Source organism: Erigeron canadensis, chromosome 1, assembly GCF_010389155.1.
Source record: "Erigeron canadensis isolate Cc75 chromosome 1, C_canadensis_v1, whole genome shotgun sequence".
Taxonomy (NCBI): domain Eukaryota; kingdom Viridiplantae; phylum Streptophyta; class Magnoliopsida; order Asterales; family Asteraceae; genus Erigeron; species Erigeron canadensis.
The window spans coordinates 8,001,182-8,019,204 of record NC_057761.1 but is presented as its reverse complement, the minus strand read 5'-3'; the positions used below and the strand labels follow the sequence as shown (position 1 = coordinate 8,019,204).

Here is an 18,023-nt window from a genome sequence, read left to right as displayed (position 1 = left end):
GATATAAGGATAAAAGGGGAAGTCTAAGCATTTAACAAACTATGCTAGTCTTCTTTATTGCATCTACCCATGTCACCGAGCTAATCCTTTCCTAGCTCAAACCTGCTTATCCTGGAGGATAGAACATTTTCATAAAAGCAAGTGTTAGCTAATAAATTAGCTAAGTAAGATACACACATTTATAAAACGTTCTTCATTTTACTTTCATAAAACTTCATCATATTTTACTTCTCAAAACATAATCACATTACGTATCATCCACAACAATCATAGATAATCCCATTTTTACTTATTCCCACATCCCAACACATCATATCATATTAACATATATATACAACTTAATCAACATATCATATCCTGGTATAACACACATAAACATATCCCACGTATACATATTAGCAAATATAGAGTATATACTCCTAATTGTGCCTATTAGGGATACATCATACTTATCACAAGTCTCAACACATCTTATTAAATCCCACGTCACATTGTAATCCCACATCTTAAATTACATGTACATCTTTCTCACATATTCATATATTTATCTTAATCAACTTATTCTCACGTCTTACATCTTTACATATTACGCACTAGCTTTACAACTAGCACGATTTCCCACGTCTTACGCACTAGCATTACAACTAGCACGATTACCCACGTCTTACGCACTAGCTTTACAACTAGCACGGTTTCCCACGTCTTACGCACTAGCTTTACAACTAGCACGGTTTCCCACGTCTTACGCACTAGCTTTACAACTAGCACGGGTTAAGCTTAACACTTCCCACGTCAATCTCACGTATTTAGCTATAGCATTTCCCACGTATTTATATCTTTCTTACTTTTTACACACTAACACTTAGGCTAGAACGGTTTCCCACATCTCACATTTTACTTTAACATTAGGTACAATCGTTACCTAATTAGTCCCACGTCTACTTTGCATTTAATCCCATTTATGTGCATAACTAATAACAATTCCCACGTGTATCCAGTGAACTAGACATATCATACTTAAGTCCCACATACAAGCCATCACATATCAACATTAAGGCATCTCAACAACATTATCAACAACTTATATCTTAAACATATCATGACAACGTAATTATAAGCATCATACTTCATATGCACATATTTACTTCTACTTTAAACATCATCACATCAACATAAATCATTTCAACATGCATACATTCCCACATAACCTCCCGCATAACCCGGAAAACCCCACACACATAAGATAATCTCATTAAGAGGTTAATTATAGAAAACCACATTTTGTTGTGCCTCCAGCGTGAGAAAATTCATGTATCTTACCTCGATGGAGTACTCAACAGTCAAAAATTTGTTTATTGTGCTTCACAAGTGTCCTCGACAACCTATGATACAAGAAGTATGGATATATAAGTCAACTAGACACTTAAACGCACTTAGGAACTTTCTGCAGGCTGACCTCGTCGAGTTCAGTTTCCAGAATTAGACCCTTCACTTGCAGATGATTTTTCGACCTCTAGACGACCAAATGAGTCAAAACTGAGTTCTTATGAAATGTAGGGAATTCAATGACCACTTTTGGAAATCGACACTTTTCGGCTTCTATCGGAAAAATCACCAGAAACTTTGTTCATATAGATTCAAAAGGACACGTGGACCTTTTCAAAAATATAAGATTCATCTTCTAACTCTTTGAATTGAAAGAGATATGATTTTTGCAATATTACTAGATTTTCATATCTAATAAACCCTTTGTTTTTGAAACTATTTCGACCATCAAATGACCATAGCAACCACCACGAACTATATCAATTAAATTATCATTAATTAGGTCACTATTAAGCCTTTGAAAACATCAATTGATCCTTGAATCAAAACGACAATGATTCACTCTTTTAAATACCCGAAAAACATAAAATCGGTAACGTGTTGGTCAAAAACTCAATACCTCAAGTAGGTTTCCAATTTACCACCTGGAATACACTCTAATACATCTAAAAAACATTATTCATCATTAAAGTTTGCATCTTGATACAGTTAATCATCTCTATTAACGATTTTACTCACGAAAACGTTGTTTTTAATCGAAAACATCAACCTTAAACCACCCCAACCCTCAAGGTCGAATCTACAGAGACAAAACCTACTTTAAAACTTAATCAACAATCAAAAGATGATACAATACTTTTAGGGTTGATCAACGGATCAAAAACCAAGCAAAAACCCTTCCGAAATCCCCCGAAATCGACTATAACTCAAAGATTTGACCCAGGGTTTTGTGCGAAAGACTTTGTCTAGGGTTTTATCTGAAATCTCCGCCCTAGGGTCGACCTCCATACCCTTTATATACTAAAACAACTTTTAAAACTTTACATCTAGGCCCTCGCACTTCGTTACAACTCGTTTCGGCCCTTAACGACTCATTTAACGCCTACGAGAACACTTATCGACCCATATATCTTATCGGGAACATTAATTGACTTTATTAATCATTATCAACTTTAATTTAATTTCTCTAAATCACTTTAACACATATATCACGTAAATTATTTAATTCACGTAAGTACATATAAAATACATAGTAGCTAACGGTCGCTAACGGCAAGTTAACGGTCAACGTCAAAAAGTTTTGGGATATTACAGAACCGAAAGTAGAAAACTAAATAAGTTTAATCATATGTATTATTGATTAAACAGTGAATTCATGGTTAGTTTAAAAGAGAAAGAAAAGAGAAAATATTGTTAAGTTTTTGACACACTAAAAACTTAACAAGTTACAATGATGCAAAACACACACTAAGTGTAAATGTGGAACACACCAATATTCTTGCGGATAGGTCAAGTGATGCTTTATATAGAGTGAGAAGAGGGATAACATGACACCCCAATAGATGTTGACACATGAAAGGTTGTCAACTATCTATTGGTCTTTAAGGCAGATCTGTAGGAGTCTCTTTCTTCCTCTTGTTTGTTTCCAAAACGGGTATGAAAGAGAAACACCAAAATACCAATTTAGTGCAAGGTCACATGTCTTCATTCTGCTTGATTAACACGTGTCCTTGGGGACCAGCCTTCTTATCTTCATTTTCCCGCTCATATTTGACTTACAAAACTTAGGGGTGAGTCATTGAACTTATCCTTAACTTGAAGATAATAAAAGATCACTGAGGGCTCGCTGACAAAGTCACTCGCTGAGTTTTTCAGCGAATCCATGACTCAACAAAAGGTGGCACATAACGAATTTGTTTAAAGCTTTTTGAGCAAAATTAGTTGGATTAGCCAATAATTTTGTAGGTTACATGTTTATGTATATAGCTTTTTAAATTGGTTCAATATTTCTTTTTAATAAAGCAAGGTTCAAACACTTGAAAAATTTTAAATTATTTTTACCAAGTGGTAGCCTCCCTTTTATTTCACAAAAAATTCAGTCACTACGTAAAACTATACCGGGGAAAAAATATATTAGATTGAGTTGGGAGTTTGAAAGTCTTTTTTAAGAAAGTGAAAGATGGTAAGGGATAAAATGAAATCGAAAGAAGAGATATAAATATAATTGAGTGTATCTATGATGTATGTATGTATATGGATCTATATTGTGACATCCCGTCAAATTTCAGGTATACTAAAACTTAAAGATTTTACTTTTTCTTTATGTATAAGGTAGGAAGTAAAAGTTATGTGCATATATATTATATATATTGGACTTATGTGTTACTCGAGACAAAATATGTGTCTAATAGTTATTACCATTTGATATGTATCTACATTAACCATGTAACCTAACATCATGCTTGCATATATTATCCTCTTTTAGTGTAAACAAAAGTTAATCGAAAGTTGTAGAGGACGGGAGTCACTAGAATATGCTTTCCATATATTTTGATTATTGTAACACCCATCATTTAAAAATAAGGATTTCCAAGAAAGCGGAACAAACATTTAAAAGTCCAAACCAATAAATTCAGTTTGGTTTATTCAATAAATGGTGTTACTTGCCATATCATAGAAACAAGTCTAAATGGAAATTCCTCGGTTGTCCAACATTAAACAACCGATCACAAGTCATTACAAGTCCTTAAATACCAAAACATAATTCAAATGTCTAAAAGGAGCAGCCAGTATGGGTAAACTATAATCATCTTCAAATGTTATCTACCCATGCCTCGCTCTTTATTCATCAACATCATAAGCTTGCTAAACCTGAAGGAGCAACACATTTCAAGAAAACAAGTGTTAGCTAACAAATTAGCTAAGTAAGAGTACATGAGGTTTAGAAAGCATTTGTCCAATTAAAACATTATATAAAAGTCGTATTACATCATTTAAGGCACATTTTATCACATATCGACACATCTTTCATGTAGGATAGATCATCCTAAAGGTGCCTAATCATATTTAGCATATTCACATATCACATATAATTAAACATCTTTTAAGTGCAACATAAGTCACACCCGACTAGATGGATTAACCTTATGGTTGTCCATCATTGCGTTAAGGAATGGCAAGCCAATCCAGGAGTAATTCGTATGTTCAATGACAAATGGGGCGGGTCAGACCTCCAGTATTACTCTTCACATCTTTGACCATGTTGCAAGGAGCCACCTGAGCAACCACATCTACGCACCCGCCGGGCAAGGGCAGGTACGGGTTAAGCTTAACACTTTCACATCTAAATTACGAGATGAGGAAGCCATACAAACATGCACAATATAATACATCTCAAAACATAACATATCATTTTGTATCATATCATTTCATTTCATATTACATCATTTCATATCATAAGGACTGCATATCAGGCCTCAAAGGTCATTTACATAGCCTATGTCACCTCCCGTGTATCCCGATTACCCATAAACGATCAAGATATCAAATGGAAAGTTATTATATGAAAACCATCTTTTGTTGAACCCTCAGCGTGTCAAAGTAGTGTATCTTACCTTGATACAGCTTAACAACGAGTTAAGAGTATCTTATAGTGCTTGCTAAGTGTCCCCGACAACCTATTATTCATTAAACATAAATTACATAAGTTAAACGAAGCGAAAATGGTGAAGAACAGTTAGTGGGGCGCACTAACAATTCAGTGGGGCTCACTGAAAACTTTCTGACCCTAAACTGACCCCTAGTGGGTCGCACCACCTTCCAGTGGGCCTCACTGGCTTCAGATTTTCCAAAAACGGGAATTTGTGTTTCTTTCGTTTCGAACCCATCTCAAACCCTCACGACCTGAAACTTTCTAAATCATTATAACACCCCAAACTCTTTAAACATCATGTAATAAAATATTGCACAAGTTGGAAAATTTTAGTACTTAGAAAAATAATGCAATTTTTCATCAAAAATCAAAATGTTGTAATTCAAGAAATGATAAATTAAATGTTCTTATAATGGTATAATAAGACTAATTTACGAGTTTCAGAACTCGAGAAGTTCAAACGAAGGCTCGGTAGAAAGTGAGATCGAGGACAGCGAATGGAGGATGATATGGCGGATGATCCGCCTTCACCTGCGGATGCTCTGGAGGATGATACGCAGCATCCGCAGTTCCTACATTCCCAGCATTATTGACAACCTTTTTTGACAACATTTTTATGACCAAAAAGACATATCATACTTACACATCCAAACAAGTTATAAATACACAATCCAACATTTCAACAATGACCATTTCTCAAAAACACAAATCTTCACCATGACGGATCGTCTTACCAATTTTACCAACATAAAGTTTAACACTTTGATACTAACTTACAATACCAAAGTTGAGTTGAAGTTTAACAAAATACATAACAAAACCATATCATATACTTTATCATTTCATTTAAAAAAATACGAGTTTTTAGGGTACTTGGGAGCCCATGGACCAAAAGGGATATCTAACCATCAAATACTTCCAAATCAACAACAGCATAGCTCTTACCCAAACGCTTCTTCAAGATACTTCTATTTAGCCGCTTCTTTACCTCGGCTACTACCTTCTCCTAGAAGAAAATTTAAACAACTAAACAATAAGCAAACGCTTAGTGAATGCATATACATATGATCATAATCAAGTTTCCAAAACTTAAGTGCATCAAGCAACAATTGATAGCCTATCTTTTGCTAGTCATTTCATTCACCTCACACATAAACACAAAATTAATCACAAATTATTTCAACATGGCCATGGATTATGCTAGTAGGACTTTAGCCACCTACTAGTCTTTATCATTCAATTTGGCTACTAGGAATTTACCCACCTACTGGCTCATATATTCAAATTTACATTATGCTAGTAGGAATTTACCCACTTACTAGCTTTCATTCATTAAAGCAACAATTTGACTAGTAGGAATTTACCCACCTACTAGTCTCCATATTCAACAAATATATGGGTCATAGGAATTTATCCACCTATGACCTCTAATAACAAGAACATGATCATATGCATATACACTCACCTTAATTTTTGGCTATTTGGTTCTATGGCTATTAGGCTCAACTAGATGATCTTCATCACCTATACATTATACAATACATATATATATATATATATGAGTCTTACAAATCTCAATTCTTTCACAAATAACTAATTGAATTCACCATGAATTCAATCATTATGGTGTTTGGCTTCACAAAATCTTTCATCTCAAATCTCGTAATCAATATCATAATATAATTCTAGCCAAACATCTAAAATACATAGTTTATCAATATGGGGTTTTACTATAAAAACTTCATTTTCAATAACCCCAAATTCCCCTTTTTAATTTTCATTAGGGTTCATTTCAAAATCCCCAAAAATAACAAAATTCCCAATTTCAATATTCAAGAACCCTAATTTCAATAATCTATAACCCTAATTTTATAATTCAACAATTATGGAGAATCCTTACCTCAAAGAAACAATGAAAGCAATTATAATTGAAATTCCTTCCTTTCCTCCTTGTGAATTTCGATCACTACCAAGCCAACACAAGCCCTCACTTTGCCTATTAAATAATTGATTTAGTTAGTTGAATTTAGGAGGATGAACTTCATATCTTATTTTATGTAAATGGAAGATTGTGGAAGGATTAGAGGAAGAAGGGATTTTGAAAGGAGGAACTAGTGAAATTATGAATCATCAACATCAAATGGCTGGACACTCTCCCCCTATGCCACGTTTTCTTTTAATTTTAGTGGGTATTATACCCGCTAGCCACTAAAGTTCCAACTAAATTAACCCCTTATCTCAAAACAAAATACTCGGAAATTAATTTAATGTTAAAACTATGTGCCTAATCATGTAGGATAGATCATCCTAAAGGTGCCTAATCATATTTAGCATCTTCACATATCACATCTAAATAAACATCTTTTAAGTGCAACATAAGTCACACCCGACTAGATGGATTAACCTTACGGTTGTCCATCATTGTCGTTAAGAAAGGGCAAGCCAATCCAGGAGTAATCCGTATGTTCATTGACAAATGGGGCGGGTTAGACCTCCCATATTACTCTTCATATCTTTGACCATATTGCAAGGAGACACCCAAGCAACCACATCTACGTATCCGCCGGGCAAGGGCAGGTATGGGTTAAGCTTAACACTTTCACATCTAAATTACGAGCTCGATTTCACATCTCATATGGTTTAGGTGTTCACACTACCTAAACAATTAGCACATATACAACTTTTATGTTTGGACCCTTAAACGAGCACGTGACATGGCAACTTAAAGAGTCTAGTGAACTAGATGAGCAAGCCATACAAATATGCACAATATAATACATCTCAAAACATAGCATATCATTTCGTATCATATCATTTCATTTCATATTACATCATTTCATATCATAGGGACTGCATATCAGGCCTCAAAAGTTATTTACATAGCCTATGTCACCTCCCGTGTATCCCGATTACCCATAAACGATCAAGATATCAAATGGAAAGTTATTATATGAAAACCATCTTTTGTTGAACCCTCTGTGTCAAAGTAGTGTATCTTACCTTGATACAGCTTACTAACGAGTTAAGAGTATCTTATAGTGCTTGCTAAGTGTCCTCGACAACCTGTTATTCATTAAACATACATTACATAAGTTAAACGAAGCAAAAATGGTGAAGAACAGTTAGTGGGGCGCACTGAAAACTTTCTGACCCCAAACTGACCCCTAGTGGGTCGCACCACCTTCCAATGGGCCTCACTGGCTTCAGATTTTCCAAAAACGGGAATTTTGTGTTTCTTTTTTTTTCGAACCTATCTCAAACCGTCACGACCTGAAACTTTCTAGATCACTTCAACCCATCTCAAACCGTCATTTCCATTCCGGAATCTCCAATTGATGCAACAATCCATAGGGCTTTTTGTGATCAGCTTTTACACATGCATAGGTCAAGCATCTTTCAACAAAATGTGCAACTTCTCCCTTAATGTCCGGCCACCAATAAATAGGTTTCAAATCTGCATACATCTTTGTAACACAAGGTGAACTGAGTATCTCTACCATCAATTCTCTGTTACCATCAATTCTCTATTACCATCAAGGATCAATTCTCTGTTACCATCAAGCACTGGTACCTAAATTCGACCCTTATATGTCCAGAAACCACGGCTCTTCGTTTCCATGGCAAGACGTTTCTTCTTTCCAATATTTTCCTTGTCAATATTATCCTTCATCAAAGCCTTCACTTGATCTTCCTTGATGCGATCAAGTAACCCCGACTTAGCTTGTACAACCATACTCATCAATCTACAAGAGAAATTCTGCACCTTTCTACTCAATGCATCTGTCACCACATTAGCTTTACCGGGATGATACTTAATTTCACAATCATAATCCTTCAGAAGTTCCTTCCATCTCCTTTGTCTTACATTCATTTCCTTTTGTGAGAACACATATTGAAAACTTTTATGATCAGTGTACAAGGTACACTTTGTGCCATATAAATAATGCCTCCACAACTTTAAAGCAAATACCACAACAGCCAACTCTAGATCATGGGTCGGGTAGTTCTTTTCATGAGGCTTCAACTGACGTGAAGCATAGGCAATAACCTTGTCTCTTTGCATAAGAACATAACCTAAACCTGAAATAGAAGTGTCACTATAAACAATAAGATCATCGGTACCTTCGGGTAAGGCAAGGATTGGGGCTTCACATAACTTGGTCTTTAGCGTTTGAAAAGCCTTTTCTTGAGCATCAGTCCATACAAACTTCACCCCTTTCTTTGTCAATTCGGTCATAGGCTTGGCTATACGAGAGAAATCTTGAATGAACCTCCTATAATAGCCCGCTAAACCAAGAAAACTCTTGATCTCCGTAGGTGTCTTTGGTTGTTCCCATTTAGAGATAGCTTCAATCTTCGTGGGATCAACTTTAATACCTTCAGAAGAGATGACACGCCCAAGAAATTGAACTTAACGAAGGCAGAATTCACACTTGGAGTACTTTGCGTAAAGCTTCTTTTCCCTTAGAGCCTTAAGAACGACTCTTAAGTGCTCACGGTGCTCTTCTTTAGACTTAGAATAAATTAGGATATCATCAATGAAGACAATCAAAAAATAATATAAGAATGGGCGACATACCCGATTCATTAAATCCATAAAACCGGCTGGAGCATTTGTCAACCCAAATGGCATGACAAGAAACTCATAGTGCCCATAACGTGTACGAAAAGTTGTTTTGGCTACATCTTCCTTTTTGACCTTTAATTGATGATAACCGGACCGTAAATCAATCTTAGAGAAATAAGAAGCACCATGGAGCTCATCAAAGAGATCATCAATGCGCTGGAGAGGATACTTATTCTTCACCGTTCGCTTATTCAGCTCACGGTAGTCTATGCAAATGCGCATAGAACCATCTTTCTTTTTGACAAAGAGAAACGGAGCTCCCCAAGGCGAGGAACTTGGTTGTATGAAACCTTTGTCAAGTAGCTCTTGAAGCTGAGACATTAACTCTTTCATTTCTGTAGGGGCTAAACGATATGGTGCTTTTGCAACAGGAGTAGCACCGGGTACAAGATCAATATGAAAAGTGACCTCACGGTCAGGAGGAATACCGAAAAGATCATCCGGAAAGACATCAGAAAATTCAAAAACCACATCAACATTAGAGATAGAAGACTTCTCCTTTCGTGTATCAATAACATAAGCAAGAAAGTGATTCTTATTATGCCGAATGCAGTTGAGAGCCTTCATCAAATTAATGATATTTATACTCCCTTTCTTCTTATCTCCATAAACAGAAAAGACTTTACCCTCCGGAGTAGGGAAACGCACGATCTTTTGAGAACATATAATGGTAGCATCATTTTGAAACAACCAGTCCATGCCTATCATTATATCAAAGCCAGCAAGAGTAGTAGGCAATAAATGAACCGGAAAAGAACGACCTTCAATCTCAATAGAACAATTATCATAACCCTCACAAATATTACTAATAGTACCGTTAGCAATCTCTACTTCTATAGAACAATCAAGGGGAGTAATAACTCTTTCAAGCTTAGGAGCAAACAATGTAGACACAAAAGACCTATTTGCACCCAAATCAAAAAGGACAAAAGCAAGTTTTGAATTAACAAGAAAAGTACCGCTTACTACCTCATCGTTGTCCTTAGCAGCCTCAACTGTCATCTGAAGAGCATGAACTTTTGGTTTTGGATCAGTTGCATTCTTACCATCATTGTTCATCTGAGGACAATCAACAATCAAATGACCTGTTTCTTTACACTTATAGCAACGAGTCTTGTCTTTACAAATAGTTGTGGCATGACCTGTGTTACCACACTTATCACATCTCTTGGTCTTGTCGGAACATGACCCATCATGATATGACTTGCATGCCGAACACCATGTGCTACTCTTCTTCTTATCCTTATCCCCATTTGAAGTTGAACCACCTTTGAACCTCTTATTAGAATTCGAAGACCCATTGAACCTTCTCTTGAAACCAGATTTCTTATCATCATCTTTAGTAACCCCTTTTTCAGTTTTGAAGTCATCATCTAACCTCTTAGACTCTTTAATCACAACAGACAATGTAGTATGTTGCCTACAGAGACCACGATAACTAGCAGGAAGACCATCACAGTAAGATTCAATCTGATCTATCTCTCTAGGTACCATACGACCTACAAACTGGAGCTTTTCCGTAAATGAGCGTGCATACTCACCTATGGCACCAGGCTTAGCGATCAAAGCTCTAAATTCTTTCTCAATCAACCTCAACTCACGAGTACCCACATATTCTTCCAAAAACTTTTCCCTGAATGTACCCCAAGGCATAGCAGCAAGTACCTCGGGAGTCAATGAAACAGTAGCTGATCTCCACCAGTTGCGAGCATTTTTCGTTAACACACGAGTAGCACATAACACCTTCATATTATCAGGGCAGTAGCCTGAAGCAAAAACCACTTCAATATCAGCAAGCCATTCCATGGCACCCACTACATCAAGTGTGCCGTCAAACTCCTTAGCACCACACTTCTTAAAGCTCTCATATTTAAAGTTATGGACACGAGGAGCAACCATAACACGAGGCTCCACTACATTTTCCACACCATTCACATCAGCAACCACATTATCAGGAGAAACCAACGACCTTACAACAGACGGCTCAGCACGGTTTGAGCGGTTGGAATAGTTTCCATCAGTATGTGTAACAACCGTCCTAGAAATGTAGTAAATAACTTTCTCAAATTTCATCTAAGTTCTTGACGTGCTTTAGACTTAAGATATCTGCTCACATGAAGGTCAATTTGATCTTAAACCTTGAATTATAAGACGAGTTTAGGATATAATACGATAAAACACTAGGTTTCAAGTCGTAAACGTTCGTATTTATAAAAGTCTAGTCCTAAAATATTCACAAACAGTCCCTAAACTTACTAAGATCATTTAATAATGGAAAACTATAAATAGAGAGTTAGAGAGAGAGAGCTTCATTCATCATCTTCTCCATCTTTCTTCACTCTCTCTCTAAAACACATAGTGCAGCCACCATAAACACCCACAAAAATGATCTCTTGATTTTGGGTTGTTAAACCAAAATTTCTTGTACTTTTAGCTTCCTTGTGATAATCAAAACATACTTCTAGCATCAAATCTCAGGTAACAACAACAAATTTTAAGTTTTTGATCAAAATAAAAGTGTACTTTTTCAAGTTCATGTTCTTGATGATTTGGTCCGATTTTGATATGAAAAAGGTGTTAATAACTAATGGGTTTGCGTCTAAATGTGTTTAGTAACCTTTTGTGAACAAATTTAGGTCATAACATGCTTTAATCTACAAAACCCATTTTTGAAAATAAGGGAAAACTTGTTCTTGACGTGCCACCCCTTAATCATGCTATAGATGGTCTTGAAATCGTTAAAAGTGTTAATGGTTAGTGTTATTATGTATATATGTACTAGTTTGATGTTCTAACAAGCCCCAGAATCGATCTAGATCTTCATGATATAATTCAGTTCTTGTTTCAGCTCGTTTTGGTGATGAAACGGCCTCCCTAGGACGATCTCCCTGGGACGATCTTGTCAAGATCGTCCTGGGAAACCCTTTGATTTTTGGTTCCTGCTCGTATGTTCTTGTGTGATGTGTGTTGTGTTGGTATGTTTAATGGGTAACCGATCCTTTGGATTGGTTTAGCTCAAACACTTGATCGTGAATCGATCATGTGCCTTGTTCTTGCTCTTGAATCACTTAAAACGATCTTGTGAGACGATCTTGTCCAAAATACTTAAAACGATCTTAAGTCCTGTGAACCTGAAACGATCTTGTGAAACGATCTTGTGAGACGATCTTGTCCAAAATATTTAAAACGATCTTGAGTCTTTGTTCCCTTAAGACGATCTTGAAGGACGACCTTGTCCTAGAAGCAGCTAGGACGATCTTGACTTGGCAAATGGGACGATCTCGACTCTCCAGTGAAACGATCTTAGCATCCAAAACCCTAGACGATCTTGTGTTCATCATATAACAACACGTACTTGTTCTATATCATACCACATTTGATCCTTAATCATCTAATCAGTCCATAACAACATCATTACTTGATTTAACACATCAAAGGCTGATTATTAACACCAAGGCTAGTTCATAATTCGATCTAAGACGACGTACAAAGTGCAAACCTTAATTAAGTACAATAACGACATGTTCTATCTCGATTATCCAAGTATGAGTTCTATAATCAATTAAATTGAGTTCCAAAGACTAAAAGCTCATCATTAAAGATATGTTCAACTCAATAACACGATAAGTACTAAAGTGTGAGTTCAAAGATGTCCAGATCGAGTCCAGTTCATATATTTAAAGTTCATTCAAACTCTTTTCGAGTCAAAACGTTCAAGGATCTTCAAAGGACCAAATCATCAGTTCATCAAGGTTATTTCAATGATTAATTAACCACATGAATTAATATGTGTATGATTTATATTTAGGTTTTCATCAAGGTGTACTTGGAGTTAATAGATATAACCTATCTATTTTGGTGATTGTTCTCTGTACTTATAAACCGTGCTTGTACCAGATCACTGTGAGTTTCGTAGCCCTTTTTTACTTATATATCAAATTTTGGGGTGAAAGGATACTCGTGCCTTTGTGTCTATCATCATTTATGGCTATTTGACTGTACTGTATGATGTGCACCATGATACTTGATGCTTGATACTTGATACTTGATGCTTGATACTTATGTTGGAGTTTGAGATGCTTGATACTTGATACTTATGGTGGAGTTGGAGGCACCAGTTGAGATACTTGATACTTGCACTGTTAGGCCTGGTATACCAAAAGTGCTGGTGGCATAGAGATACTTGATTCTTGCTATCATAAGTAAGTTGATAGCCATATTGCGGTGTGAATCTTGATGATATTTCGACATGGCACCTTACTTGACACTTGTTTACAAAACCTACGAACTCACCAACCTTTGTGTTGACACTTTTGAGTATTTCCTTTCAGGTGAACATGTGAATCGCATTAGAGGAGGTTAAGGAGCTTAGCATGATGTCCTATAGTAGACCAGGCTAGGATTTTGGTGTTGCATGTGTACTTAGGTGTTTGATGGCACACGCCTGACTTCTTCCCCTGCGTGGGAGCTTATCTTCTGGTTTATTTGATTGCATCTAAAACTTAGGGTTGTACGCTATGTTTACTTGTTTGAACTATGTGTTTGTTTATCTCTGTTTAATCTATGCATACATTTAGTTATTCCTATGTAACATCCATGTGCGCGTGTACTTTATCTTGCATCCCGAGTTTTCCGCCTTAATCGGGGTGTGACAGTATGCTCATTCCACTGCAAGCTAGCTTCCCTTCCAGCTCTCATTTGAGCCAGCTCCTCTTCATTCCTCAACAAAAGAGCTCGAATAGCCCTCAATTCTTCATGCATTTCAGCTCGAGCAGGAATCTGCCCAATCACTGGGTTTGCCCGTTCAATTTCTGATCTTGTGAGCTGTGCACTCGGAAGTGGCCGTCGAGGAGGCCTTTGGTTAACACCATTTCCAGCCCTATTTTGATCAGGTTGGGCATTGCTTGGAGCTGCTCTCTCACGTCGATTGTTAGTACGAGTGTTAACCATGATGTGTACAATGCAATGATGTCGGTTAGCAAAGGTTAAAGTGAGAACAAGGAGATTAAGGCTACTTAACATAAATTTCAGCAAAATATAAACACATTCATGCCTCAATCTACACTCTCACTCAGTCCCAAACCCGTCCTAAAGCATTTCATTCCAATGGCTAAACATACCTACTTAAGCCCTACATGTCCTCTATCGGTTTAAGTCCAATTCCTATGGTAAACCTATACTTCTTGGTTCACTTAAACCATTTCTCTGATACCAAATTGTAACATCCATCATTTTGAAATAAGGATATCTAAAAAACTTTCACCTAACGGTGTCAAAGAAAGTGGAACAAACATTTAAAAGTCCAAACCAATAAATTCAGTTTGGTTTATTCAATAAATGATGTTACTTAACATATCATAGAAACAAGTCTAAATGGAAATCTCTCGGTTGCCCAACATTAAACAACCGATCACAAGTCATTACAAGTCCTTAAATACCAAAACATAATTCAAATGTCTAAAAGGAGCAGCCACTATGGGTAAACTATAGTCATCTTCAAATGCTATCTACCCATGCCTCGCTCTTTATTCATCAACGATCATAAGCTTGCTAAACCTGAGGGAGCAACACATTTCAAGAAAACAAGTGTTAGCTAACGAATTAGCTAAGTAAGAGTACATGAGGTTTAGAGAGCATTTGTCCAATTAAAACATTATATAAAAGTCGTATTACATCATTAAGGCAGATATCATCACATATCGACACATCTTTGCATTTATCATCTTTCATCTAGGATAGATCATCCTAAAGGTGCTTAATAATATTTAGCATCTTCACATATCACATCTAATTAAACATCTTTTAAGTGCAACATAAGTCACAGCCGACTAGATAGATTAACCTTACGGTTGTCCATCATTGTCGTATGTTCAATGACAAATGGGGCGGATCAGACCTCCCGTATTACTCGTCACATCTTTGACCATGTTGCAAGGAGCCACCCGAGCAACCACATCTACGCACCCGTCAGGCAAGCGCAAGTACGGGTAAGCTTAACACTTTCACATCTAAATTGCGAGCTCGATTTCACATCTCATATGGTTTAGGTGTTCACACTACCTAAACAATTAGCACATATACATATTTTATGTTTGGGCCCTTAAATGAGCACGTGACATGGCAACTTAAAGAGTTTAGTGAACTAGATGAGCAAGCCATACAAACATGCACAATATAATACATGTCAAAACATAGCATATCATTTTGTATCATATCATTTTATTTCATATTACATCATTTCATATCATAGGGACTGCATATCAGGCCTCAAAGGTCATTTACATAGCCTATGTCACCTCCCGTGTATCCCGATTACCCATAAACGATCAAGATATCAAATGGAAAGTTATTATATGAAAACCATCTTTTGTTGAACCCTCAGCGTGTCAAAGTAGTGTATCTTACCTTGATACAGCTTACTAACGAGTTAAGAGTATCTTATAGTGCTTGCTAAGTGTCCTCGACAACCTGTTATTCATTAAACATACATTACATAAGTTAAACGAAGCGAAAATGGGGAAGAACAGTTAGTGGGGCGCACTGAAAACTTTCTAACCCCAAACTTACCCCTAGTGGGTCATACCACCTTCCAGTGGGCCTCACTGGCTTCAGATTTTCCAAAATCGGGATTTTTATGTTTCTTATGTTTCGAACCCATCTCAAACCGTCACGACCTGAAACTTTCTAGATCACTTCAAGGCATCTTTTAAGACTTAATTAACCCCATGAAACCTTCAATTGATCCTTGGATTACTTACATACATTAACCACTCAATTAATCACGTGAAAGACTCGAAATCGATAATCGGATTACAATTAAACCAACCCAAACCCTAAGACCAAGAATAAGATGAATATAATTGATTTTTATGATCACAAATCAAAGGGAAATCATCCATATTACCTGTAGATGATCAAGAGGATGAGAGATCTTAACAAAACTTGCTCAAAACACCTAGAAACAGAGTGATTTGGATGGAGAAGCGAGTTGAGAGGGAAGAGGGAGTGGCTTGGGGTTTCTTACTCGCGTAATATGCAAATTAAGGGAATTAGGGAAGCCTAATTAACCCTTACACCCCTGGACATCACTTCTTAAACTTACACTTAGGGCCCCTCAACTTCTAAACTTAACTTTCCTAGCTTAAATTCACTTACCGGGAAACTTATCACACCATTAAGCACTTAATTACATAACTTTACTTTGATTACTTTCACTAAACATCATATTACTCATTTCACATTAAACATATAAGCATTAAATCATATAATCATATATATGACACAAAACTTGACAAACCTAACGTTAACTAACGGAAAGTCAAATAATCAAACACGAAAAGTTCGGGATGCTACAATTATTTTCTCACTTTTTTAAACTCTGCTATCAACGATCTAAACAAATCCCGTTTTGTCGTAATATTCGATTCAATTATTCCAAGTGTTCTAATTAATGTTTTATTTTGCTTCTTTTATGAATGAGAGAAAAACAGTTACTGTGGTTTACCCCATAATGTCGGTTGTGAGGTACCCTATAAGTCTTATGACCGCCTTCAAACAACCCCATGTTTCCTTATGACAAGTGACATAAGTCACTTAGCTATTGTAGAAGCATAACCTGATGTTGATTAGTAGATGTTGATTAGTTGACGTTGATATGTGATGTAGAGATTGCTAGGCACATATAGGAATATGACACTCCTATTACTTGATGATGTTGATGATGTTGATTGCTTGACATACGTATGATTGTTTGAAAATATGTTTTAAGTAGCAACTGTTTTATAACTCATTGTTATCTTACTTGGCTTTTAAAGCTGACACTTGTTTGTTTAAAATGTTGTGTTTCCCCAGGTTATATTAAAGTTTTCTTAGAGTGAGGCTAGTTAGATCTTTGCTATAGACGAATATATTTATTAGTTTTAGCCTCATTTATTTAGATAACAATTACTATTTCTTTTATTGTTGTTATCGACCTTTTGATTACGGATTTTCTTGAATTATTGATTTGATACTATGAAGTAATAAACATATGATGACCATTCCGTTAGGAAATGGTCGAGTTTTTATTGGGATGTTGTCGCACTTTAAGTTATTTATTTAAAAGTTTTTAGAAAACTATATTTTTAAATGTCAGGTGTTACAGTCCTTTGAGTCGTTCAAAGGGGATCTCTCGCTCACTAACACATAGACACCCTCCAAGGATTTGGAGCCTTTCAAGCCCCCATCTTTTGTTATCCCCACTTCTGACATTCCCACTATGATCCCTACTAATGTTACCTCTACTCCTACTTTGACCATTATCCCTATATCTGTCCCTCCTACCACTAACTCTACCATTGTTACCTCTATTCATACTTTGACCACTATTCCCACATTTGTCCCTCCTACAACTGGCTCTACCACTATTACCCTACCGTG

The 18,023-nt window shown here is 36.3% G+C and overlaps 1 protein-coding gene across 1 annotated transcript; it reads right to left on the bottom strand.

Moving 5' to 3' along the window:
* Positions 1–8,549: 8,549 nt before the first annotated feature.
* Positions 8,550–11,678, bottom strand: LOC122604182. The gene is made up of 3 exons (XM_043777106.1): positions 9,558–11,678; positions 9,410–9,491; positions 8,550–9,355 (listed from the first exon to the last, which is right to left on the bottom strand). Exons 1-3 carry the CDS (start codon positions 11,676–11,678, stop codon positions 8,550–8,552), a joined length of 3,009 nt encoding a protein of 1,002 aa, XP_043633041.1.
* Positions 11,679–18,023: the final 6,345 nt, after the last annotated feature.

What these genes read in the sequence shown, in the direction of transcription:
- LOC122604182 (XM_043777106.1), bottom strand. Translation starts at nt 11,678, where the DNA reads ATGAAATTTGAGAAAGTTATTTACTACATTTCTAGGACGGTTGTTACA. An exon ending in TTATGGATTTAATGAATCGG is followed by an intron (nt 9,492 to 9,557) that starts GTATGTCGCCCA and finishes ATTTATTCTAAG; the next exon opens with TCTAAAGAAGAGCACCGTGA. An exon ending in TTACGCAAAGTACTCCAAGT is followed by an intron (nt 9,356 to 9,409) that starts GTGAATTCTGCC and finishes TCTCTTCTGAAG; the next exon opens with GTATTAAAGTTGATCCCACG.